At 38.5% G+C, this 26,626-nt stretch overlaps 2 protein-coding genes across 2 annotated transcripts in view; both read left to right on the forward strand.

Annotated features, from left to right (window-relative positions):
* The first annotated feature begins 1,267 nt into the window (after positions 1–1,267).
* Positions 1,268–7,345, forward strand: tmem51a (transmembrane protein 51a). Its single transcript, XM_079637878.1, has 3 exons — positions 1,268–1,619; positions 3,475–3,941; positions 5,414–7,345. Exons 2-3 carry the CDS (start codon positions 3,583–3,585, stop codon positions 5,802–5,804), a joined length of 750 nt encoding a protein of 249 aa, XP_079494004.1. The 5' UTR covers positions 1,268–1,619; positions 3,475–3,582; the 3' UTR covers positions 5,805–7,345.
* A 1,333-nt stretch (positions 7,346–8,678) lies between these two features.
* Positions 8,679–26,626, forward strand: part of sema3b (sema domain, immunoglobulin domain (Ig), short basic domain, secreted, (semaphorin) 3B) — a 65,831-nt gene continuing 47,883 nt past the window's right edge. Inside the window, exons 1-2 of the mRNA XM_079636676.1 lie at positions 8,679–8,718; positions 12,541–12,645. The gene's annotated coding sequence lies outside the window, so the exon portion shown is untranslated. The remainder of the gene's footprint in view (positions 8,719–12,540; positions 12,646–26,626) is intronic.

Genomic DNA, 26,626 nt, shown 5'->3' on the forward strand with positions numbered 1-26,626 from the left:
ATGCTTTCCCAATCACAGTGTAAACATTTTTATAATATGAAATTTCTCTTAGAAGCCCATTTAAAACCCCAAACGGTTCAATCCTGCTACTTTTGTGTCCTAACTGTAAATCACCAACCTCATGTAAATACCATAGTTATATACTAACTCCAAGGTCATGCACACTGGTAAGTTGTAGCAGAGGTATTCTAATCATCACAGCAAATGTGCAAAGATCAAAGATATGACTGTTGTAAGTTTTTGAAGCAGTGTAAGGGTGCATATTTATGTAGATTACAAGTTCTCCATTTAAAAAATGGTCTTAAATTTTATTTTGTATTCTTCTTTATGGTACTTCTTCCTTGTTTTATATTTGGACATTAAGACAAGAAACAATTATAATTATTATTATTTATGAAAAATAATCAGCTAAGGTTTTTTTTTTTCATCTGTTTCTTTGTTGTTGTTGTTGTTGTGTTATTTTTGAGTATTTGTTTCACATTTCTCTAGCATCTGTTACACATCATACCTGCAATTCCCACAATTTCGCCACACAGGAACAGGATTAATAATGTAGCCTACTTTATTTACTGGGAAGAAATGCGTAATACCTATCAGAGCACTCCTTATTCTGTTTACTATAAAGTTGCATGACGTCCCTTGATTTAAACGGACAGTTATGAGGAAGCACCTTGCCATATGGTCAACCTTTGCCCAAACATCATTAACATTGCCAGAATCACAACTGCCCATAAAGTAGTTAAATATTGTTGAGCGTTTGTTCCGCTCTAGGGATTTATGTTTGGGTGAACCCTGTTTCGACACATTTATGTGGGTGCTGCTGCTGGTGATTTGACGTGCACCGCCCTGACTGCCGATTAGTGTGATTAATAATGATTGTATCTTAAAAGCTGCATGAGATTAGGTATTTTCTGAGAATCATAAATAAACTCTGCCAGAATGCCAGTCTTCCTATTTTACCGTTAGGGTGAAAATAAAGATGAATGAAAATAAGATTAAGACTTGACTACTTAATCAGTTAAAAACTGGAAAACTAGTTTATAGTTCATGGTTTTATTTAAAAATAAAGTTTGAAGTATGAAGTTTTTATTTTTATTCACTCCGGAATCATGCATCAATATCTGTTTCACTAAAAGTCTCAAAATGTGGTTCTGTAGTTTTATGGATGAGCACTGGCAGGGGATGGGGAACTTTTTACCCCCAGAACACATGGGTGGAGGCAGGAGCCTGAATAAGTCTGTTAAAGGGTTAATTTGGACTCTGTAGCCTACTAGTTTTTATTTTTATTCACTCTGGAATCATGCGTCAATATCTGTTTCACTAAAAGTCTCAAAATGTGGTGCATGGACCATTACTGCCAGGGGATGGAGAGCTTTTTACCCCTCCGAACACATGGGCGGGGCAGGAGCTGAATGGGTCTGTTAAAGGGTTAATTCTGGACTGCAGGGACAGGAAGATGTTCATATCTGTGAAACTTAAGGCCATACCGCTTTAAGGAATTCAAGTTCATCTTCTTAAGGAATGTAACAAGGTATACGTGTGCATCATTGGATTAAACGTGGTTTCATCCAGGATTGAAACGGACTGGGTAAACAACATAAGGACGGGAAGTTTTCTCGGTAAGACTCTTACAGTGAACTTAAAGTTTGGCTCGGTTTCCTGGAACGTTTGCTACTGTTATAATGTGGTTTTTCATAGCTCGTTCGGGGGTTTTTTAGCCAGCTGTTGTGCGCAACTTGTTTGTTGTTTAGAATAATCTTTGTCTGAGAGGGGGTTTTTTTTCGCCCTGCAGTGTGATTATTTTTTAAAATAATTGTTTACGTTATGGGGACGTCTGTTTGTGTAAAGTTGCATTTATGTCTTTAATGTTTGCGTTAAATATATTTAATTTAGGGGTTTCGTTTAGATGTTTTACTCTTTTTAGTCGTAGATTTTCGGACGTTGATGCGGGACAGTTCACCCCCCAACATTTTTTTGTGCCAGTATCTATACTCGCCCTTATATTTATGCAAACTACCTTGCCCCCTTGAGTAGTACATAAATATAGATGTTTGTCATGAGTTGAAGGCACTGACAGCCTTGGGGCCATTCACACGCAACACGTTTTTGCTCTAGAAATGCTTCATGGTCGAGACCTATTTATTTTATTTCAACTACTTTTAAACTTAAATGTGTTTGTTTTTTAGTGTAGCCTACAGTTCCTTCTAAGATACTGTTAAGATACTGTAGATATAGGGGTGTCGCTTACGTTTCTGGACCCCTAGCTGCCTCAAGCTCCCTCAACTGTAACCTTCCCTGTTATGGTGCCCCTGTGTAATGTGAATTTATGTGGCACTTTTTGTGTGTCTAATCTGGCCAAAGTGGCTTTTGTGAGAGAAGGAAATTCTTGCCATTCCTTAGCGTAGATTCACTATCATAATTTTAATCTGTCTGCATGCTTAGACGTGCTCGGTAAACTCAGTTTTCGGTCATGTACACTTTCTAAACTTTGCTTATGCATCAAGGAAATCGCATTCAACAAGTCAAATGTGCATGGATGAAATTATGCCTGCCATTGGAGACTTTAAACACCCTGCAATATTACAAACACCGAGCTCATGAGCAACTGCCCACATTTTTCCATACACACAGCATAAGGTATGAGTCACTGCTGAAGGAAATAGATTTCATCACAAACCACCTGGCTCTACATGTATGATTTACACTGATTTACACTAAGACCATGAATTAATGGTGCTTCCATGCTGAGAAATAATTAATTGTGTGGTAAGAACGCTTATCCCAGACCTGCCTGTACAGATAACCAATACCAGAAACTGTGTAGGCATGACACCGCAGGGTTATGATGTGCTTTCTTTAGTGTGTGTAACTATGAAACAATAACACATTGTCAGTAAAGTTTTTCTTCTTTTTTTTTTTTACTGGCCGCCTTCATTCCAACGTAAACCTTTCAGAGCAGAGATGAAATTTCACCAAAGTCTGTGTTCATGAGCTCTCTCTCTCTCTCTCTCTCTCTCTCTCTCTCTCTCTCTCTCTCTCTCTCTCTCTCTCTCTCTCTCTCTCTCTCTCTCTCTCTCTCTCTCTCTCTCTCTCTCTCTCTCTCTCTCTCTCTCTCTCTCTCTCTCTCTCTCTCTCTCTCTCTCTCTCTCTTGAATCAAACTCTTTCTTCCATTTTCTTGCACCTGTAACTAAAGCTTGGCAGGCGGGACACCTACTTAATCTCATGGAAAGAAGTTAGACAAGCCTAAAATGTCTGCCGATGTGTGTGCAGACAATAAATATGCTTTGATAAAAACTTTATCACAGCTTAAGCGCAGGCCGGGTGACTGCTATGCTATTTTCACACAGGATTTATGGAGGGACTGGGCCTGGATCTTTGACGTTTATTGATTTAAGACTCTTTTATGATAGGCTGATTATTCAATCATATTTTGATGTCCGATGATTCACCCTTTTTTGATTTTCTGTTCACAGACTGGGTCAGTCCTCCAGAAAACAAAGTGGAAAATGAGATAGGTTAAGTTTTCAGACATTTTGAAGGCACAGGACGAAAAACAACGTGTCTGGAGTAGATTCAAGTCCATGGTAAGGTTTGGAAGCATGTCCTACAGCGACCAGACTCCCCCCAGTCCCAGCAGGACCAGCGGCAGTAACTCTGGGGCACAGTATGCGACCGCTGCGCTGGGAATGGGCCTCATCGCTCTGGGGATCGTCATGATTGTGTGGAGCGTGGTGCCGGCAGGGTCCGGTGGGAACAGCTCCAGACCAGGCATGGAATCCAGTCAAGTTAAGGAGACCTCGTCCGTGGCTTTCGTCCTAGTGGGGGGAGGAGTGGCGCTGCTGCTGCTGTCTGTGTGTCTGAGCATACGGAACAAACACCGGGCGGCCAGGGGACAGGAAGCCGGCAGTACACCCGCTAACACACAGGGGGAGGGGGCTACGTGAGTACATATTGTTAAATACACACCCAGGTGAAATCACATTCATTCACTTTATGGTGATATTTGCGCCAATGACGTGACGTTTTTATTCTAATAATTTATGCAAAAAACATTTAGAAAATGCACTTTCATACATATAGTGACTTGAATACACTTCTTCTATGTTTTTTTTGTTTGTTTCTGAATTAAAATAAATATTTATTTATTTTTGGGGGAAGTGGGAAGTCATAAATATCAGGTTGATGCAACCTCCTGATATCATAATGAAGAAAAAAGTCTTAAAATCTTTTTTTTTTCTTTTTTTAACAAAACTTTATAAAGTACTTTGGTATAATCTTGTATTATGTCTTAGAAAAAATATTTTACCAAAATTGCTTCACTGCTTATTAATATTTGACAAACTTTTTTTCTGCCAAATCAATAACATGTGGTCCAACCAACATGCAGGATAAAAGATTGGCAAGGCAGGGCAAGCTTGTTTATATAGCACATTTCATACACTGTGGTAATTTAAAGTGCTTTACACAGAAAGGAATTAAAATAATAAAAAAATAAAAGCGAGGGAAATAAAAACGGTTATAAAAGGAATTAAAAGAAATATATAAAGATGATGCATAGATAAACTTCTCATCTTGCAAAACACCGGTGTATCATATTTTTCACAGCTGCTTGTTTTACTGTGAGAGTTTCCCGTGTTGATTATACTGGGTCTGTGGTGTTCTTTCGGCGCGCCTAAGTAATCTATTGGGGGTCTCCAATCCGATTTTTGGAAGGCTCTAGGAAAGGAATTGATCCAATCCGCACCCCAAAGATTTGTTCGGAGGCTCTGACTCCAGTCCGTTCCCTACAGAACAGATTTGGTCCTCGACCTCAGGTTTCACATTAAACTCATTACTCTACCATAGACTCAGGTCATCAACATGGTTTCATCTCTCAATTTCCCAGGATAGGAAATCTTTACATAAAGAGGACCCTTTATGACTGTGTGTCAAGGTTTTGTAAGTCTTAAAATATTGTATAATTTGGCTATTTGGCTACGGTTGGTTCACAGGTTGTAAAATGTCTTGCTGTGATTCTCCAAAAAATTATATTATTTATGAATTTAAAAAAAAATGAAATAAATAAATAAAAATAAGAAAAATAGACAAATATTTTTTACAAAATGTTTACATTGACAAATTTAACATTGACATATTTAGGGTGGGAAAAAATTTTTTTTATGCCACATTACTTTTTTAAGTTAATAAATTGACATTAAAGACATAAAAACGGCCCAAGTAACATTTCTTCTTATTATCAGTGTTGAAAACAGTTGTGCTACTTAATATTTTTATGGAAGCCATGTCTTTATTGATGCTTTAATTGATAAATTTAATGCATTCATACGGTAATGTATAACATGTAAACGGTAGTGTATAACAACCTAAATTTGCTGCGTATGGTTGTAAATGGCCGTTTATTTTTGTATCTAGGATGGATCAAATGGCTCAGAACTACATGGTCCCCACTTATGAGGAGGTGGTTATGAGTGGCCAGTATCCCATCACTCAGTCCTCTGAGCGACACAACAGCGTCACACAGCTGCCAGCCTATGAGGAGCTGGAGGAAGATCAGCACACCGTACTGGATGGATCCAGCCCAGCACGCAGACCTTCATCCCAAAACGACCCCAGCACTGGAGCGGGCGGCCGCAGAAACAGTCGTCCCAGTCGCAAGCTGATTCCCCTTAAAATTAGGCGCATCAGATCGGACAACCTCAGAAGGAAAAGCTTAGGCGATATCCAGCAGAGCAACGTGTTCACCATCGAGCCCCTCACTCCTCCCCCACAGTATGATGATCAAGACCCCCCACTTCCTCAGTGAACAGTGAACCGTTCTGGAGGTTTACACTGACATTGCAGTGTCAAAATGTGATGAAGTGCGTCTACCTCCTTTATGAAATCCTACAGCACTGAACTGCATATTAGTCCTCTGGATAGGATGTGCCACAGAACAGAGTTCACAGTGTTCTGTAAAGGTGAAGAGCCTTCAGGATGTCTTCCTGTGTTGGTTGAACATTTCCTGTTTAGGGGGGGGACCTTAAAAAAAGCAGTTTGGAATAAAACCTAACTGGATTTTTGAAAGATGTTTACTGAACAACTGCTGGTTTTGATATAGGCTGGTCTTGTTATTGCCGTTAAAACTTGAAATTCAGCATCCGAGCTGCCCAGACCTTTATTTCATAGGACGTCCACAAGAACTTTTAAAAGAGATGTCAAACTATAAACTGTGAGTCACATCAGCACTGTTGCGTTTTTGCACTTATGTTTGTGTGTTTGTCAGGTGTGGAAGAGGGCATGTGATGTTTTGTAAATCTTCCATGAACTTCGTTTTAGTTTGTGTGTTGGCTTTAACTTTCTGTTTGTGTGCAAGTATGATTGTTGTTGTGTGACAAACTGTGAGGTCATCCGTATGTGTCTCTCCTCATGGTTTATGACACAGAGAGGTTCTTTGACCCTGCAGCTGCTTTATATCACTCTCTCACCAACGCACACTACCAGACACTGAGAATTTCTTGTCTTCCTTTTTCACTAACTTGGATACACAAACACTCAGTCTTTTCATCCCTTTATTTTAAAATTTCAGAGTTGATTTGTGTGAAGACAACTGTGTTTCTCATAGGGCAGCTGTGGCATCTCCATGCTGTGAGGTTCAAGCTCCCCGTCATCTGTCTGAGGCTAGCATTACTCCTCTAAACACTTCAACATTTTCACATAAAGACACACCCATAACTGGTTGTTATTGAAATCAGTGTTTGTTTTTCTGGAATTTTTGCTGATGACACTGCAGTTTAAGATGTGTGGATGGAAAATGTTGCTGAATTTCATGTGATATTTAATGATGGTATTTGTTTCTTCTGTTGCTTTTTTCTTTTCTTTTTTTTTTCTATTTTGGAAATATTCTGTTTAGAATTGTAATCTAGTATGGTATGAGAAATAAAAAAAGGTTTGACATGTAGTTGTATTTAATCTAAAAGATATACAAAATTATATATAATAAAAATGGTACCCTGCTTTAGATATTATGTTGTCTACGATTAATGTTGTGCCTACAATCCAACTAATTCTCATTGGAGTATTAGTAGACTGTATGCTTAATATCTGACACTTTATTTTGATGGGCATCCAACAGACTTTCAGTAACTTTGCAAGTACAGGTTAGGGTTGGGTATATGTCAACTTCTTCTATACCTAACCCCTTATTCTACAAATCCTAGCCCTACCCTTACTCCTAAAAGTATACTAATATTGTCAGTGCAATGTTAATAAGTGTAACCAAAAAATATTTGTCATGAGGGATGCTGATAACTATAAAGTGTGATTGAGTAAGAGAGAATAAATTCTGTCATCCAGAGCATTACCTCTATTTAAGAAAGAGAGAATACATTCTGTCATTACTTAAAGGTATAGCGGAGGATCTTTCCTAATTTTAGAAAAGACCCGCCCTCTCCAATTTTTTCTAAAAATGCACATGTGTGCAACACTCTATTTGCTCCCGAGAGGGAACGCTTACATTAACTTTTACTAGCAGTGATTTTAAATGGATTTCTCCAAATAGCATGACAAACTTTACCTGTCTAGTAGAATCTTCGCGACTGCGGCATCAGTGGGAAGCCCAACCTGTGCTTTTAGCGCATGCTAGCGTGTGAAATATTCACGCAAAATCACTCTGGTCTTGTTTCTATATTCTGCGGCCTTTCTCTTCTTATCATACACTTCGTATAAATTTTTTTCTCTTTCGACCCTCAGCCATTTTCAAAGGAATGGCTGAAACTGTAACTCATTACACATAATACACCAGAAAGCGAAAACTATAGGGACGAGCACGTACGACGGCCTTGCGTAAACATATCACCAGAATGATTGACACTTAGGTGGACCAATAGTATAGGCTACCCACCTGGAAAACGAAAATCCTCTGCTATACCTTTAAGAAAGGTTAAAATAAAAATGTTGATTCATTGTAGAAATAAACTTAAGGACAAGTTCGGTATTTTACACTTAAATCCCTGTTTTCAGATCGTTTCTCATGAAATAGAACGGTTAAGATTAAAATTTGGACACAGGCTGCTGTCCCGAGAATTTTTGGTTAATTTTCAGATTAATTAATGTGTGGTCCCATGGTCAATTTACCGTTTCTCTTTAAGAAACAAATGGTAGGCCTATTGTGTATCTGCCAGCCACAGCAAAAGCCCCTTACTCATGAAACAATAAAAAAAAATTACATTTGGAATTTACTTTAACATTTGGAAATCTAAATTTCCATTTAGAATTGATGTAGGCTATTCATTCAATTCACACCCTGACCCTGACATCTGTTAAGTGGAGAATGATTCATTCTCTTTCGGTTCACTATAATATGTTGTTCACTGCTTCGTTCATTGATCCTTACTGCAGGATTGGTGCTTCATTGAATCATTCACTCAACCGATTCGTTCCGTGGTTTGAAGGGCGTATCCCCTCAGGTCCAACCAATCAAACGCTCCTTCACGCCTCACGCACTCGAATGCTCTTGGCGTGCTAACTTAACTATACAGGCAGGAAAGCTGCGCTGGTGCTTCGGAAGTGAAGGACCTCAGTAAATGGAAAAAGTCTTTAAAAGACACTTCTACACACACAGTAGCTATGTTTGATTCTAAATAAATTTCATGATAACTCAAATGCTCCATTTAGTGGTAGATTGGTATATATGTCAGTGTGCGCTGCACACATGCCTGCTGCTATCGTCTCAAGGACTGGTGAGTAACAGTGAAAGTTATGCATTTCTGCATTGCAAATAAATCTACCTTGCCAATGACACACGCACAGTGTTGCTATTTGTTTTAAAATCACTCACTGTCATCTAAATCATAATCTAACTACTATACTAAACAGCTGAGAGTACTAGATTTGAATAGCATAAAGTGACATCTAAATGGGTGTTGACTGGTTTTCTGTGAGAGAGTCTTTTATTGTAAAGGGTAGGCGTAGGCCTACTACTGTATAGCAGATTTTAACAATCTTTTCTTTAATAGTATAGGGATAACATGATCTAGGCAATTTGGCCACTAATGGACAGTAAAAAGAAAAGTGAAGTTGATATTTTGGGCTTCTTGCAAATGACTGAAATCAGAACATATCAGTGTTCAGAGGCTCATGTTGATGGGTCAATGACGTGGCGTGTCAATTCTGGTGTACAAAGCATATTCTTTATATTAAAAATGTATACATTTTTAAATACACTTCATTAAGTGACTCAACTACCCCCTATTTAATTACTCATTCGAGAAATGTATTATAAATAATTAATCTTTAAGGAACTATTGAGCTCAAACGTCCCAAAATGTAATTCCGGGTAACTGTCCCGGCTTAAAATCTGAATGCAAAAATACGACAAAAATGTAAAGAATATAAATAAAAGTATTTCAAATCTATAGGGCATGACTGTATTGATGTTTTCAACGATACAAATATAGTGATAATACTAAGCTTAAGCATAAAAATTTTATGACAGAAATACTTTTGTCTCCAAATTGTGATTTGTCTAATGTCGTTCCTGGATAACAGACATCAATGACCATTTTGGACCATAATGAATTTTGGTATGCGACATAATATTGTATCAAAAAGAAGACCCTGAAGGAGCACCAGAACATGTGCAAAGGTCAGGAAGCGTCTCTTAAAATGTTGATATTTTGTAGCAATATCACTTTGTAGCAATATCATGTGTCCTTTTGGATAACATTAATAAAACATTTATAATGTTTTACTTTTTATATTAAAAAACTATATATTTGATCTAAAAGATCTTAAGTGATGATTGCTAAGTTGTAGTTTTCCATAGGTGGTTAAGTTAGTGCCTGATTATAAAGAAAAAATATTTGTTTTGTCATTCCTGGATAACAAAAAAACTCTGTTAGCCAGGACATGTCATCCATTATCCAGAATGACATGCATAACAATCTAGTTTTTAATTAACATTTGTAAACTTTTAGGCATTATAGTTATATTATTAGCATTAACATTATTTACATAATTGTATGTGTTTTGCCATATTTTTGCTGTCATTCATCTTGATTTCATATGATTCAATGAGTCATATGGGTCATTATCATTGAATTGAAATTTTTAATGTTAATGGTCAAATCATGAATGATGGAATCATATTTATTAATATATCAACATTTTAGTAAAGCTTTAGTATAGCTTCTGGTGTTTTAAGGTCAATTCTGTCCTTCCAGATGCCTCTGTCTAATAAGGAGAGGCAGAGACGGTTCAGAGCCTGGATAAACATAGATGCAGAAGCTTGGGCTGAGCTCTCAGTATTGGGCTGAGAGCTGTTATAATGATGACTCAGTGGAATGATAATGTATCAGAAACAAGCAAACTTGAAATATTAATCAAAATAGGTTCACACTCCTATAAACATCCCTATAAAGTAAACTAAACATGTTGAGGAGTATAATCTGGCTCTAAGGATACATTATCTGGATGGTGTACCTTTTGAAAGGGCCCCAGTGACAATTTTTGACCTACCTTGTTAAGGGGGTAAGTGGAAAATTATTCCCTAGTGTGTACCTTGTATAGTTGTATTTCATTAAAAAGTTATAGATGTTTGGGCAATAACCTATTTATTTATTTATTTATAAGGCTCATAAAAGTGACATTGTTCTTGTGGTGTCAATGTTATCTTGACAAACATTTGATAAGTAACACAACATTTATGGCTCAAATGACTGGCCCTAAAACTTCGATGCCAAGACATGAATGCCAATATGGTGTTAGGCAAAAAAATTCCAAAAAAGCAAAGTCCAGTCAAGAGTGCACCCATCCTGTACTGTGTCATTCATCCAGTAGGTGGCAGTGCATTCATACCAGAGTAACACACTCGGATGAATTACTGTGTGCTGTGACACCATGGTCAATTTTAATCCGTTTCTCTTTGAGAAACAAATGGTATTGTGTATTTCTGTCTGCCAGCCACAGCAAAAGCCCCATTAAATGAAAACGAACAGAAAGACTGGGGGAGGAAATGGAAAAACAGGACTGCATTGTGGCATGTTCAACACTGTGGGCAGAATGTTTTGTCCCCTTTACTTACTGTGTCCCATTCTTTAGCCTTAGCTCACTTGTTTAAGTGTGTGTGTGTAGGATGGTGTGAGGTCATACTGTGTGAGATATGAGCCTCTGTGGGGAATTCAGACACACTGACCATTACACTGTGGGCAGTGGAAGACACAGTCTCTCTCTCGGGCCTTTCGCTCTCTTTCTGTAAGTCTCAGAGGAGCATAAAGAGCTGTTGTAAGTACTTTAATGTGCCCAGCATGATTGCTAGTGAGGAAAACCACACACATGCTCAGAGAGTAAGTTAGAGCTTTGATTTAATCAGAGGAAACTGCAAGACACTGGATATTAAAGTAAACGTTCACACTTGGTGTTTAATAATAACTGACTGCATTAATACCTTTTTATAGAAAACATTCACCTTCATTTGTGCGCTATAGAAACAGAAAGAAAAAACAGTTCCATACAGCACATATTTAAAGGTGAAGTGTAACAATATATTGGGACCATATCATACTGACCAATGTATATATTAATAGGATGTATTGAATTATGCATTAATCAAAGCAAATACATTTATAATGTTACAAAAAAATCTATTTAAAAAAAAATCTGTACTTTTGTTCTTTCAGAATTCTTTGATGAATAGAAAGTTCAAATCTTTCACTGTTTCCACAAAAATATTAAGTAGCACAACTGTTTTCAACATTGATAATAATAACAAATATTTCTTGAGCAGAGTATTAAAATGATTTCTGAAGGATCATGTGACACTAAAGACTGGAGTAATGATGCTGAAAATTCAGCTTTACCATCACAGGAATAAATTACATTTTAAAGTATATTAAAATAAAAAAGTTATTTTACATTGTAATAATGTCACACCGTAACTGTTTTTACTATATTTTTTGTTTAAATAAATGCACATATATATATATATATATATATATACACAGTACACACATTCTCTTGTGTTGTACTTACATACAAAACATTTTTAGTTTTTAGTGTTCTAAACTACAACTATCATCTTAAATATATATATTTTTTATTCATAAATAAATAATTTGCACAATTAGTAATGTGCCTTTTATGATATAATATTTTCCACTCTCTCTGCCTCAGTACTTCTGCATGTTTATTGTTTACATGTTTTGACTGTAACCTTTGGAAAACTCAGCAAGTAACACTCCTCGAACATGCAGTCAGTAAACTGTTCCGACTGTCCCGGTTCAGCCTTCATTTCACTCGTCTATTAGCTGCTCTCCATCCTCTCTCTTTGTCTCCTGAGCTTGAGAACAGAAAGACCGAACATTCACACAGGACTGAAGAGCAGTTTAGAGGGGAGGGCAGCTTTAAAAAGCCCTTTTCAGTTTGGACGACATCCTCTGCTTTATTTTGCTCATTTTGTGTGCACTCCACCTCTCCCGTTCCCTCCATTCCTTTTCATCCTTTGATTTTGTTCTGCCTTTCATCTCTCCATCCGCAGGCTTTTTATCCTTTCTTTTTTCCACCAGGTGACGCACTGCAAACACAATACAGCTGAAGAGGAAAAAAGACGGATGACTTTTGACTGCCTCCTCCTCTCTCTGTTAAAGGGCAGACATTCAGTGAGCGAGCTGGTGGGTGTTACTGTGTGTGTGTGTGTGTGTGAGTGTGTGTGTGTGTGTGTGTGTGTGTGTGTGTGTGTGTGTGTGTGTGTGTGTGTGTGTGTGTGTGTGTGTGTGTGTGTGTGTCAGCGAAGTTGGGGATTATGTGTGTTTGACTGTAGCTGCTAGTCTGAAAAGAGTCAGTTGAAACAGGTGCACCTGTGTTCCTACACTGAATAATGAATGAATGAATGAAAGAGAAACATGAAGAACTGAGAAATAAGGGGAAAAAGAGGGTTTTGTGAGGGATGGGTGTGTGAATGTTGTATGCACTGCAAAAATAATTTTAAAGCAGGATTTTTGTTTGGTTTTACAGAAATACATCTAAACATCCGTAAACCAAGTTAAATAACTGAAATAAATAGGTGATTTTTTTTATTAATAATATATAATAATACTGTATATATGATATATATTAACATATATAGGCTATTTTGTCTAAACAAAATTTAGATTTATTGCTTCAAACAAGGGGAAAAACTTTTATATTTATCTTGTAGAATGCTTATATACTGTATATATTTATTATTTATTTATTTTTTATTGGAAAACAAGACAAAAAAAATATTAAGAGAACCATTTTTGCAGCATGTATTTTTTGTCTTTATCCTAATCACCGTGTGAACCTTGTCCTGTGTCCTCTGTTTATTTTCTTTCTGTTTTTTCTCACGCTTGCCACATTCTGCCAATTCGATATGGTGTTTTATTCTTTTCGTATGCTCATCTCTCTCGCTCTTTCTCTCTGAGAGTTTGTGTCAGCGTGTGTATTTGGCAGTAAACAAAGATATGCTTGATTGTTCCCGTGGTTGCCATGCCTGCTGTGTCATTGTCTTGGTTGGCATCAACACTAGGTTTTGTTTTTCAAAATGTTCATGGTTTATTGACCTTTCAGATTATGACCTCATTTGAGTTTATAGGATTTAGCTGATAAAATTATTTTTAATGTACTATTACTAGTATTAATAATGATAATGACTAAAAATGTAAATACAGTGATGTCCAAAACTTTGAGACCACTTAATCTTTCTGGGGGCAATAAGATTTAATTAATTTTTTTTTTTTTTATTAAGATTTCCGTTTTATTCAAAAGTGATAGTAAAGGCTTTTACATTGTTACAAGAAATTTTATTTCAAATAAATTCTGTTCTTTTGAACTTTCTTTCCATTCATCAAAGGATGCTGAGAAAAAGAAATTCCACAAAAATAATAAGCAGCACAAGTTCAACATTGATGATAATAAAGAAACATTATTGAGCAGCAAATCAGTATATTAGAATGATTTCTGAAGTATCATGTGACACTGAAGACTGGAGAAATGATGCTGAAAATTCAGATTTGCCATCACATGAATAAATTACATTTTAAAATGTATTACAATAGAAAACAGATGTTTTAAAGTGTAATACTATTACAAGAAAAAAGTCTTTTGTGTCAAAGAGTTTGTGTTGTATAAATGGGTGTGTCACTGTGGCAGCATCTGGTTGTAGATTGTAAACCTATGAGTTCTGGAAGGGCAGAGGTCGTTTCTGTGGAGATGTTAATGTGTAAATGTGTGCGGTGCTGTGATGTCTGGGGCATACAGCTTTACCCCGCCCACCTCAGTGACCTCAACATTCACCTGCCAACCTGGCCAGTCGCCATAGCTACTTACAGCCCGTAATAAAGTGCGAGATGACTGAGTAGCAGGTGGCAGGATGGGTGGGATTTCGGTATGTCACTGACAACAGTTTCGAGTGTTTGTTTTGAATACAGACAGATACAGGAAGGATTGTGAAAAAATGTACAGACCATTTTATAAAATATTTGGTGTGTGTGTGTGTGTGTGTGTGTGTGTGTGTGTGTGTGTGTGTGTGTGTGTGTGTGTGTGCAGGGCTCCAGACTAACTTTTTTCCCTAGGAGCACAGTGGCCCCTAACTGAAAATTTTAGGAGCACAACCAGAAAATTTAGGAGCACACACTGTAAATCAACATACTAACCAAATATTCACATTTCTACTAATTTCCAGTGTATTACTAATAAATACTTTGATAATAGATGCAGAAATTACAATGCCTTTGCGCTCTGATTTAACGTTACAGCCTCTTGTCTTCTAAAAGCAACCGGCAATTGATTTATTAACACCGCATACTCTATGCTTTGTTATTAAATAGAGTATTGTGTTTAAACTGTGAAGTGCCTGCACTGTCGGCTAACTTCGTGTTCCCCGCAGTTATGGGGTAGCGACTGCAACATTCGCAGTTCATGGTATTCGTCTCCTTACAGTACTATCTCAACCAGCTGAATTCTCGCAGCCAGTCTTCCCGAAAATGGTGGGTTCGGCCTTTTTCACCACTAAAACCTCTCACTCTGAATCATCATCCGACTGTGACACTGTACTAGGGCTGCAACATTTCAAATAGCTCACAGTTCAGTTTGTATCACGGTTTTAGGTTCACGGTTTCGGTACGATTTCGGTGTTATGTTCAGGGGAAAAAAATTCTACTGTCAGAAAAATTAAGAAATAATAAAACCACAAGCAAAAGCACAAATAAATACAATAGAGCAAAGATAGCCTAGCCTACTAATAAAATAAACTATGCTTTTCAGGTAGGTCTAACATTAGTTTTCAGGTACAGAAATTGAATAAAATAATCAAATGTAAAATAACATTGCATATTTGACTGTATAAATTAAAGATGAATCCTTATTAAAGTTACAAAAGCTATTTAATTCAGAGCTGATTCAGTAGGCCTACACCGATACTGTGTCTTTCTTGATACATGTTCACTTAAGGCATAACAGACATAACAGTCTGCTAGGATACTCATCAAGACGGACATGTTGACATACTTTTTGTGTGAATTTGTCCATTCAAGAGCAAGACTTGAAAGATAACTTGAAAGATAATATTTGCGCGCTGTCCGAGATGAGTAACCTACGCATACACATAGACGCGCGCACACACACACACACACGCGCACAAATCTAGACGCGAGTTCTCTTTCGCGTCTTGCTCTTGAATGTTTGCATTGGCAAAATAAATGAGTTTAGTTTAAACACCGATGGTAACATCTGCAGTTCAGGTCTCGCCGGCGCTCGTGCGCTATCAACTCCCGGGTGATGACGGCGTAAATGACAGGTCATATGCGAGCATTTGGCACTCACATTGAACAATGTACAAAGAGTAATCGTTTTCTTCGTTTTTTTATTATTATCGCTGTTGTAATGTTTTATTTGAGAAGCCAGCAAGTGAATTTAACTGGCACACTAGCCGCAGAACGAGTCAATAGTTCGCTTGCTCGTGGCTCAGACGCACATAGCAGGTTGTGATATTTGTCTCCGTCTCCTTCCCACAGACGTTTAAACGCGCGCTCGATTATCTCTAGGACCCTCCCCCTCCACACATTAGCCACTTACAGTGGCCATTCCCTATTCTTCTTGCACTGCCACACATTCCGGATTCATTAATAAGCCCCTTCCACGTTTAACGTGTAAAAGAAAAAGAAAAAAAAAGGGTCGCACATGTGCGACTGGATGTAAAATTCAGTCGCACACTCTCAAATTTTGGTCGCAAAATGCGACCAATTGGTCGCAGTCTGGAGCCCTGGTGTGTGTGTGTGTGTGTGTGTGTGTGTGTGTGTGTGTGTGTGTGTGTGTGTGTGTGTGTGTGTGTGTGTGTGTGTGTGATTCTGGAGAATGGCCCGTAGATCATCCAAAACCACCTTACTACACACAAACACATGCTCGCAGTTCACAGCATATCAAGTTTATCAGCGTCTACTGCTCTTGGTATGTGTAGGTGGGTGTGGATACAGGTTCTTGGTGTGTCCACATTGTATGTGTAAGTGAAGGCACATTTGGTAATTTGCTATGCACCATCTGCCTATTGAGTCTATTTTGGATGCTGGTATGGATAAAGGTCCACACACTGAACTCAAATTAAAAGGTGTTCCTAGTCTGTAACTCTATTTAGTATGACCAAGTATAAGAGTGTCACAAAGCGACCCCTGGAGATCTCATTTGGATACCGTGAGTGTTCGTTTGTGATAAATATATAAAAAGAAAAGGATGGCTCTACTCACAACAGCACTGTCGTACAAGGTGTAATTTATTTACAGCACCAAAGATCAATCTGTTATCTTACATTATACGTTTATCTCTGTAAAGCAGCTTTGAAACAATCTACATTGTTAAAAGCGCTTTATAAGTGAAGATGACTTGACTTGACTTGACTTGAGAGATCTGAATGCTGCCTCACAGTCCTCGGTCCACTGAATCGGGCTCCTTGCTGCTTTCGCCAGCAGGTTAGTAAGCGGTGTAGCGATGCAAAGTTAGGGATGAACCTCCAATACTAGCCTAAAGGATAAAGCATAAAGGATCACATCTCCTTGTTTGTCTTAGGCCTTGGGCTCCTTCGGATAGCTTACACTTTGTCCACTTGGGGTCTCAGTTTGCCATTGCCCAGGTGATACCCCTGGTAACTGGCCTCCTGCCTTGCCCACTCACATTTCCTGACATTGAGGTTGAGTCCTGCCTCTTGGATTTGTCTCAGGGTATCTTTCAGGTGTTCCAGATGTTCCTCCCAGGAGTTACTGAAGTCATCCAAGTAAGCTGCCCATCCCTCACATCCCTGAAGAACTTGATCCATCAGTCTTTGAAATATGGCAGGTGCCCTGTGTAGGCAAAAGGGAAGAACCGTAAAATGGTATAGCCCCATCGGTGTTCTGAATGCTGTGCACTGTCTGGATTCGTTATCGAGGGGCACCTGCCAGTACCCCTTGCACAGGTCCAGGGTGGTAATGTATCGGGCCTGTCCGATTCTCTCCAGCAAGTCATCTATTCGCTGCATGGGGTGAGCATTGAAACGGGACTGTACATTTAGCTTGCAGAAGTCTATGCAGACACGTAGAATTCCATCTTTGTTTGGGACAATGACTACGGGACTGCTCCACTCGCTCCTTGATGGCTCAATCACTCCCATTTCGAGCATAGTCTTTACTTCCTCCAATGAATGGAGCATCACCATGCAACTCGTTTCATTGTAATTCATCACTCCACACACAAGTTCCCATATTCTGCCAAAAACATAATTCTGTCTTTGAAAAGCCAAGTCAGCAATGGCTTTTTAAGTAGTAGCACACTACTCTTTTTTTATTTTTTGCCCAGGAGTGTGTGAGTGTGAGTGTGTGTGTGAAAGACCTGTTCGACTGAATTTAGACAGACCACATTTTTTTGTCTTGTCTCCTGTTTAATCAGGGTTTTGCCCCAGTTACTTTTCACTACAGCTTACTGTCTCTCTCTCTCTTTCTGAATGTAGTAAAAGTGGTTGTTATCTGATTTGCACCGTTACCGAGGATCAACTTTCTATACCACAGAGAAAGTCTATAATTATCTTTCTGTGTGAAAATCTGGTATGTACTCCAAACTGTTGAGGTAAATGTTTGGATTTTAAAACGGGACCATACTAAAAAAGGCTCATGTGCCCGAATGTGTGTTCATAAAAGGTGACCTACAAAGATCATTTACACTACTTATCAGTGTTCAACTAAGAACTGGCTCGGGCTCTGTTGACTTTCAGTTACATGAGCGACAGCGACAAGAATGGCATTGAAAAGTTTTACTTGCTGCGTTAAGTTGCTCCATGTTTGAACCGGCATTTAGAGTAAAGATGGATGTCCTGTTATTCATCTCCTGTCAGCTGTTGTTGTGTGTCAGAAAGATGCAGTGCAGTGAGTAATTTCCTTTAATATACAGTTTTGATATTCCAGACCAGTGATATTTTCCAGTGGATGAGGTGACGCTACAAAACTAAGCGACTGGCAAAAATGACCTATTACTTGTGGCTTCTTGGGACTTAAAATTCTGATTTATATGTAAAAGATGTCGTGCCTGGTTAGATGGTGTAAGAGTTACCATTCTAGGTGAGTAAATACCATTGTGTTATTTTTATTCAGAAACTTTCTATCTTAATTCCTGGCTTAAGCTTTGAACAAGCTAAATTTTCTAAGTAAAAAAAAAAATAGAGTAATTTGGAGCACTGGTAAAACGCTCTCTGTGTTCCATGATTTTTTACACAAGTTTTTGAGACCATCATTTTTGCATATGTAAGGTTAAATCCATGTAAACATTTCCAAAACAGGAACTGTTTCCTCCTCAGATCACTTTTATGCTGTCAGATCAGATCAGCCGTTACAGATTTATGACTAGGATTTCAGATCGGGCATCTTTATCAGCAACACAGATTAGAAAGATTTTCATCTAGCATGTCCTACAGTGTTGCATTTTTTCACCAGGAACTCCCAGGGTGTCAGAGTCAGTGTCACTCTCTTACCCGTTTTTCCATACCTCTATCCATCTATCTTCTCATCCATCAATCAGAGTTATCCTCAGGGTATGTGTAAAGACCTATCGCAAAAGAGGTCGGGGTTATGCAAATGCACTTTTACACACACACACACACACACACACACACACACACACACACACACACACACACACACACACACACACACACACACACACACACACACACACACACACACACACACACACACACACTTTTTGATATTAGTCATTATCAAATATGTATATGTAGTAGTAATGCTATTATATGATAAAATAGAAGGAAATAATACCATTAAATTGTACCATTAGATTGACACTAGTGTGTGTTTGTGTGTGAAGCATGTGCTCGCATATACACACAGTGCGCGGGTCAAAACGTGTTACTTAGGCTTTAGGTCATTAGGTTGCTCAAGGTGTGGTTAACCCTGAGCTGAGAAGGTTGCAAGGAACAATAAATAGAGCTGTGTATAGTTACGTTTACATGGACACTCTGTTTCAATCAGAATGAAATCATTTTGATTGATAAATCTGGACATAGTGTTTACATGAACACAAAATAAAGTGATCATGTTATCAGATTTGATCTTTTTGACATCTGCTCGCTGCTCAAATGTACAGTTTCCCATTGTCACATACTACATACCATCATCCTACCTTCGCTTTTCTTTGTTTTAAAAATACTTAATATTTATATATTTCGGGTCCTGATTAGGAGACGATGAGCACATGAAGTTTTGTGCTGTGCTGCTTATATTTATCAAGCAGTAAAAAACGCCCCGTCCCGCGGCTAAAACAAGCAGGTGAAGCAAGGACTGAAGTTGAATGAGAATTTTTTAATCATAAAATTTGTGGTGGTTTGTTGGAAAAAAATTAGCAAGAAAAATGGAATGTGCGTGTTTGTGTGAAAGTGGCACACACACACTCACACTCACACTGATTTATATCTCAGAGAGGTGCAGCTCCTGTGGGTCCAGATACAGCTTGCACATGTCTACCTGCAAGTGTAATGTGCCACGCTGATACACACACTCTCACTCTCTCTCTCTCTCTCTCTCTCTCTCTCTCTCTCTCTCTCTCTCTCTCTCTCTCTCTCTCTCTCTCTCTCTCTCTCTCATATTCACACACACACACACTTAATGTCCCACATTATATAATTTTTGCTCGCTTGCTCTCTTTTTTAATTTCTTTTCACTTTCTCCTATCCCATCTTAATATGTAGACATAGGCAACTATAACTATAAGTAATCCATTTATTTCCTCTGTATTATGTCAAGAATTTTGTTGCTATATGGAAAAACATATATATCAAAACATTGCTCTGTTTGAGCATCCCTGACCTAGCAACATTGGCCTAACTAGTGGCATAAGTTTTGGGGCGGAACTATCTGGTTAATCAGGGTGAATTTCAGGAGGAAAAAACATTAATTCACATTTTTTGAAGATACACTTTAGAAGATAGTAGCAAACATATATATGTATATGGTGCTTTTTCTTACTTTTTAAAGTTTGACATCACATCCAAACTCTATTCTTAATTTCTCTATTTGGCATGGATTATTCATTGTTGCTCAATTTGTGTTTCACAGAAAGTCATAGGGCCCTATTTTAACGATCTGAAACGCAAGTGTCAAAGCGCAAAGCGCAAGTAACTTTGTGGGCGGATCCCGGCGCTGTTGCTATTTTCCCGGCGGGATAAATGACTATTGCGCCTGGCGCAAATCTAAAAGGGGTTGGTCTGAAGTAGCTTCATTATTCATAGGTGTGGTTTGGGCGTAACGTGAAATAAACCAATCAGAGCGTCCTCTCACATTCCCTTTAAGAGCCGGCGCGCTTGTTCCATGGCGGATCGCTATTATAACGGCGGATTTGCCAGCGCACGCCAGGACCGGTTCACAGCCGAGGAGACCGACGCTCTCGCCAGGGCCGTAAAACACAGAGAAGTGACATTGGGGATGATAGGAGAAACTCACCCAAATTAGCTTCGGTTAAACAGGCGTATAATTTGGGTAAATGTGTAGCCTAATCTAGATTTTTTATTTTATTTTATCTAGATAGATCTTTTTCCACATCTTCACGGACACAACAATGATTTCCCTCGTGTGTTAATATTTTTCCTTGTAATAATGTATGATTTGCAAAAATGAAAACTGCTGCGTCTGTTTATATTAGAGAATCAAAGTGGATGCGCGTTAACACACTACATTATGGCCAAGCACGCGCCCTTAAAATACCATATCACTAACGCGCAACGCGCCACTGTCTTTAGACAGTTTTTTTCCTGGTCAGTGGCGCAATTGCTTTCTAAAACTGGAAAATAGCACCAGGGGAGTTTTGCGCCGGAACATGCCTCCTCTTTGCGCTGAACCGCCCCCGCGAGCGCAAGTTCATTCCCTAATTTACCGACGTGCGTCTGTGGAGGGAAAAGTCAGCTGTGCGCGGGTGCAAAATAGGAATGATACATGCGTCGGTGTACAAAGTCAATTGCGCTGGGTGCAAGATAGGGCCCATAGATTTGGAATGGTATCCGTAAAACATGACTAAATATTAATTTTGGGGTGAATTATCACTTTAAGCAAAAGAGAAAAAAATCAACATCAAACAGATGTGCACAACACACACATGCAAGATTTGTTTTGAGGTTGTTCCTGAAAAAATCAGGTCAGGTGAACAGATCTGCATCAATTGTACAAGCCCCTCCTTTTCTTTTCTATTTTCTGTTCACTATTTATGGAATAGATTAGATTTAGATTTGGCCTCTCAGTGACACCCAAGGAAAGAAGTAACACACACACACACACAGGAAATATTGTTTACAGGATATGCAACAGGTACTGACCATAATGCAGATGGAGCAGCTATTAGTACAGCCTTCAGGTGTTCACACAACAGGTGTGAAACCCGCTGACAAAGACCACCTTTAGATTCACACACATGAGTACACATACAAACAAATACATCAATAAGCAACATAAACACAACCACACACAGTTTTTGGATTTTGCATTTGCAATCGGCCCTGTGAGTGCAAACACCGAGAGAGGGACAAGACCAAACACAGCTTACCACGCGCACACACTTGGATATGCACATGGTACATGCCAAGGGTAAATCACATGAGTTATGAGGAAACTAATGTCAGGGGGAATTTAGAAATTAATTTAAAGGATCTGTTCACATTAAAAGTGACACTGAGAGAGGGAGAGATGGAAACAGAAAGAAAAGAGGAACCTAAAATTTAGGGGACACTTTTGGAAACATCTAACACCCTAGGAACTTCATAACAATCACTCGGAACACCTTAGCAACCACATAGCAATACGCTGGCAAGCACGGCAGTATTGAATTTTGCCTCAGGCGGCACTCAACTTAATAATGTCACTGTTAACCTACAATACGGTTGTGAAATGCAGAAATATTCTTGAGGATAAGCTTTCGAGACCTGCCAGCAAAAACTGCTACATTTGTCCAACAACGGCTAAACCACCAGACATTTAATACATCCTAATGCTTTAATACTGCCCGAAACAAGCCGATTATCCCATTAATGGATATAAACCTCACTCTCTTTCTCTTATTGGATCAGCTGATGTTAACACCACCCCTTTCCTCCAGTTATTTGGGTAATGTAACCTTCTAATGTAACACTCTGACTTTATTCCAGAACTTGGTGAGCTGCATACTTCCGGCATACTTACTGTAGCTGACTTCTAAGTCGACTTTTTAACTGTTATGGAACCACAAAAGTGAGTGATTTGGAACGTTCTATAGTTCCATTCACACAGAACTTGTCTTTCCATTGTACTGTGCTACTTTCTATGTAAACACACATTAGACTGCCATGTTTGACCGTTGTGCCTGCGCCTTGCGTCTTTTGCAGCATATCCTACATGACATGGCATTCTAAAAATGTGGCGCTCAAGGTAAAAGCTTAACAGCTTCACTGGTTTCAATAGAGTTTGATGTTAGCATGTAGACAGGCTAAGGACTTGTTGTATGCATACAAAAGCAAACCAAGTAATGGGAAACAATAATTTGTTAGCTACACTGACCTATACTTTTCAGTTACTTGGATTATTCTTTTTATTTTTTCATTCTGGGATTGCCTTTTCCGTGAATGCAGCCTTAGGATTTGGCCAAAGTAGGTGGCAGCATAGTTAAGAATGCCTTTGTGGCATGAGCTCACTAGGATTTGGAATGGTCTTCCTCTTTCTCTCCTCCTTCTCCTCTTTGTCAACCCATTATGGTGTGATTCCCACTATCCGTTTTATCTCGCTCTCCCGGTTTAGTCTCACTCTCACATGACGGGGGAGGAGGGTGTTAAAAGCGTTACTTATTAGTTATTCAAAATGTACAGTAATCCTGATAGCTAGTACATCTCTATATATGTACCAGAAAGGTGTGTGTGTGTGTGTGTGTGTGTGTGTGTGTGTGTGTGTGTGTGTGTGTGTGTGTGTGTGTGTGTGTGTGTGTGTGTGTGTGTGTGTGTGTGTGTGTGTGTGTGTGTGTGTGTGTGTGTGTGTGTGTGAAATGTATTGTTGGTTTAACTTAAAATTTGAAGGCAACCAGGTTACTTATTTTTTTAAGTTCATTGAAAAAAAAAAGTTAATACAATGAGGGAGATTGGTTTAATCAACAGAAACTCAAAATTGTATGTTATCTGAACCACATAAATGATCTAAGTTGATTTGACAAAAGAAAAAATGAGTGTGAATGTGAGTGTTGGGGAGGCAGGCCCAAACAACATGGAACCCTGAGGGTGCATTCTCTCTCTGTCCTCTTTCTGTATAGTTCTCTCCCCTTCTTGCAATGATATTGAGTCATAGATTAGGAATGGAGAGGCAGAATAATAGGGGCAGAAAATGTAAGAGTGAGGTGGAAAGGAATGAATGAACGTGAAAGTTTAAGAATGTGTTTTCCCGTTAAGATTACCACTTAATTACATGTTTACAGTTGTGTGTCCTTTTCGTCTTTGACGGTATAGTTCTGCTCACAGGATACAACTAAATATTCCTGTTTGTGGGGACAAAATGGTAGAGTTTAAGAAATGACCTGTGTAAAGAAGCCCATATTGATTATTATTCTACATACTAAGATGGGCCTCCTGTTTTTGACAAATCTTCCTTGAACGATCTCACGGAAATAACTGCACACTAAAGGACACTGTTCTGTTATGTGAGCCCATGTAAACACTGTTCCCAGCACTTGTCCTTCAGAACAAGTCCACACCTGTCCAGGTGAACAGTGAGCGATAGAGAGAGGGGCTAAGGTTTATGCTGATATATGTGCTAATATATTGCGCTGCAAATGTTCCCATCAATCTTTCCTCCCCTCGCAGTGCTTGTTTTATCAATCTCTTTTTCTCCCCCGAGGATGGTTTATTGATGACATGTTTTTCTCAGCATTCTGTATGATAAGGACAGATGGGAACAGGGGTCAGGTGTGCGTAGTGACTTCTGGATACAACTTTTCAACATTTCAATGCATACCTGCATTGTAAAAAAAAAAAAAAAACACTGATATGTGTTCAATGAGTTAAACTTTGTAGTTGGCTTAAATGTTTTGTAAATTAATTAATTTGACTTGTGTAATAATACTATTATGTTGGCATCTTTACACAGTTTTTGGAGGTTACGCATTTGGCAGTGACTTTTATCCGAAGCAGCAAACATTGAAGTAATTTGTTTTATCAGTAATACATTTTAGCAACACCCTTAACGTTGATGCTGCTTGGTGCCATTCAAAAAATTTAATTGAAATTTTTTTCTTCTGTGGAACACAAATTATGTTTTGAGAAGAAAAAAATCTTTTTTTTTTTGTGGGCACCTAAACTGTTTGGTTTACCATTTGTTCCACAAAAGAAAAGAAAGTCATACAGGTTTATGTGACATGGGGGTGTGTAAATGATGACAGAATGTTCATTTTTGGGTTAACTCCCTTTAAGGGACTAACCGTTCATTGCTATTGCTGAAGAGTGAATCTGTATTAAAGTGCTTTCTCTGTAAATGAAGAATTTGCCTCAGCACACAGTAATTCATAATTAGCTGGATAATCTTAGTAGTAGGCTTGGGGTATTTAATGTTTACATTTAATAATTATTTTGAATTTGAGGAAAAATATTTGAATAAAAACTAAATTCTGTTGTCAGATTGGTTAGGCTTAAAAGACAAGTGAGGGATTTTCATTCATGAGTCACAATTAATTTGTTCATTTGTTATGCTGTATGTTTTTGATTCACTAAAAAGAACTGTTTCATCAGAGTCAATAACTCTGCTCAAACTGTGTGTTTTATGCTGAATAAAACAATTTCTCGATTTTCAACCCCTTATTGCTTCTATAATGATTGATTTAAAAAACCGAAACATGTTCTTATTTTAGGTCAACTATTTTCCTATTTGATTATGTATGTATTTTTCTGAACATGAATCATTAGTGTGTCCTCCCTGCTCATTCTTTTTCATTTTCGTTATGGCTTTCTCCCACTTTCTGTAGAGACATCTGCCAAGTTACCTTCAACCAATCCCATGCCCACTGTGCTCTGTGGTTGTGTGTATTACATGCTATGAAATCACAATTAATCCCTAACCGCATTTTAATTTCCTCCTTCCCTGTTGAGTAACACACACAGGGTCAAGCACATGCCCGCACAAATACTTTTCCTTCTGCATACGCTAAAATATAAACGCTCTCTTAGTGCACGCTAAGATTCAGAGATTTAGAATGGGCCATTGACTCGGTTCAGGGCCATGTAACATGAAGGATATTTTCCATCTCTGTTTCTCTGTCTTTCTCTGTTGCTGACAGGTGTGTTGTGGAATTGAGCTCTGGGTATGCCTGAGTGTGTGTGTGGCTTGCCTCTTTACTAATTTGGCACATTGTGTGTTTTCTGTGGTTCACTGGCCAGCCAGGTAATGTTAGACAAGAGCAAGCAGAGGGTGAGACTGAAAAAACATGTTCTGTGAATGACAGGATTGTGATTTTGTGTGGGCCGTACATAAAAGTAATGGGGCGGTACCTTGGTGCAGTGGTGGTAGTACCATTCTACTTGTGATTTATTTTTGTGATTATACTCTATGATTAAATAATTAATATTTTCATGTTTATATTTATATTTACATATAGGCGGAGCACGTGTAAGGCTGGGCAAGGCTTATTCTTCCCCTGGCCACGGACGTGAGATAGCGTGGAATTTTCTCACTCAAGCCACTTCCTGCTGCTGCTTCCGATTGCTTTTAGATGGAAAAGCTGCCCACATAGCTGCTGTTATTTTCTCTGTAATAATAGCATATTGGCGAAACCGATTTGTCAAACAATCCTGTGCTTTTTTTGTGTTTTAATTGCGCTTTGTAGAGCGTCAAATGTTTCTATTTAAAGTTTTTGCAGCATTGAGCAATGTTGCTGAAAATTGAGCAATGTAGCCAATCACAAACACATATCTGTTGATTTATTGAACGCAATGGTCAATCAGAGGTGTTTAAAGGGGTGGTTAATGCCCTTTTCACAAGATGTAAAATCAGTCAGTACCCCACAGATATGTTTATATAGCATGTTAAAATTGTCACCACGCACCGTTTTTGTGTCTGTCCCTTTAAATGCAAATGAGCTTCTGCTCCCAGAACAGAGGGCGGAGCT

The sequence above is a fragment of the Phoxinus phoxinus genome (assembly GCF_949152265.1).
Source record: "Phoxinus phoxinus genome assembly, chromosome: 15".
NCBI lineage: Eukaryota > Metazoa > Chordata > Actinopteri > Cypriniformes > Leuciscidae > Phoxinus > Phoxinus phoxinus.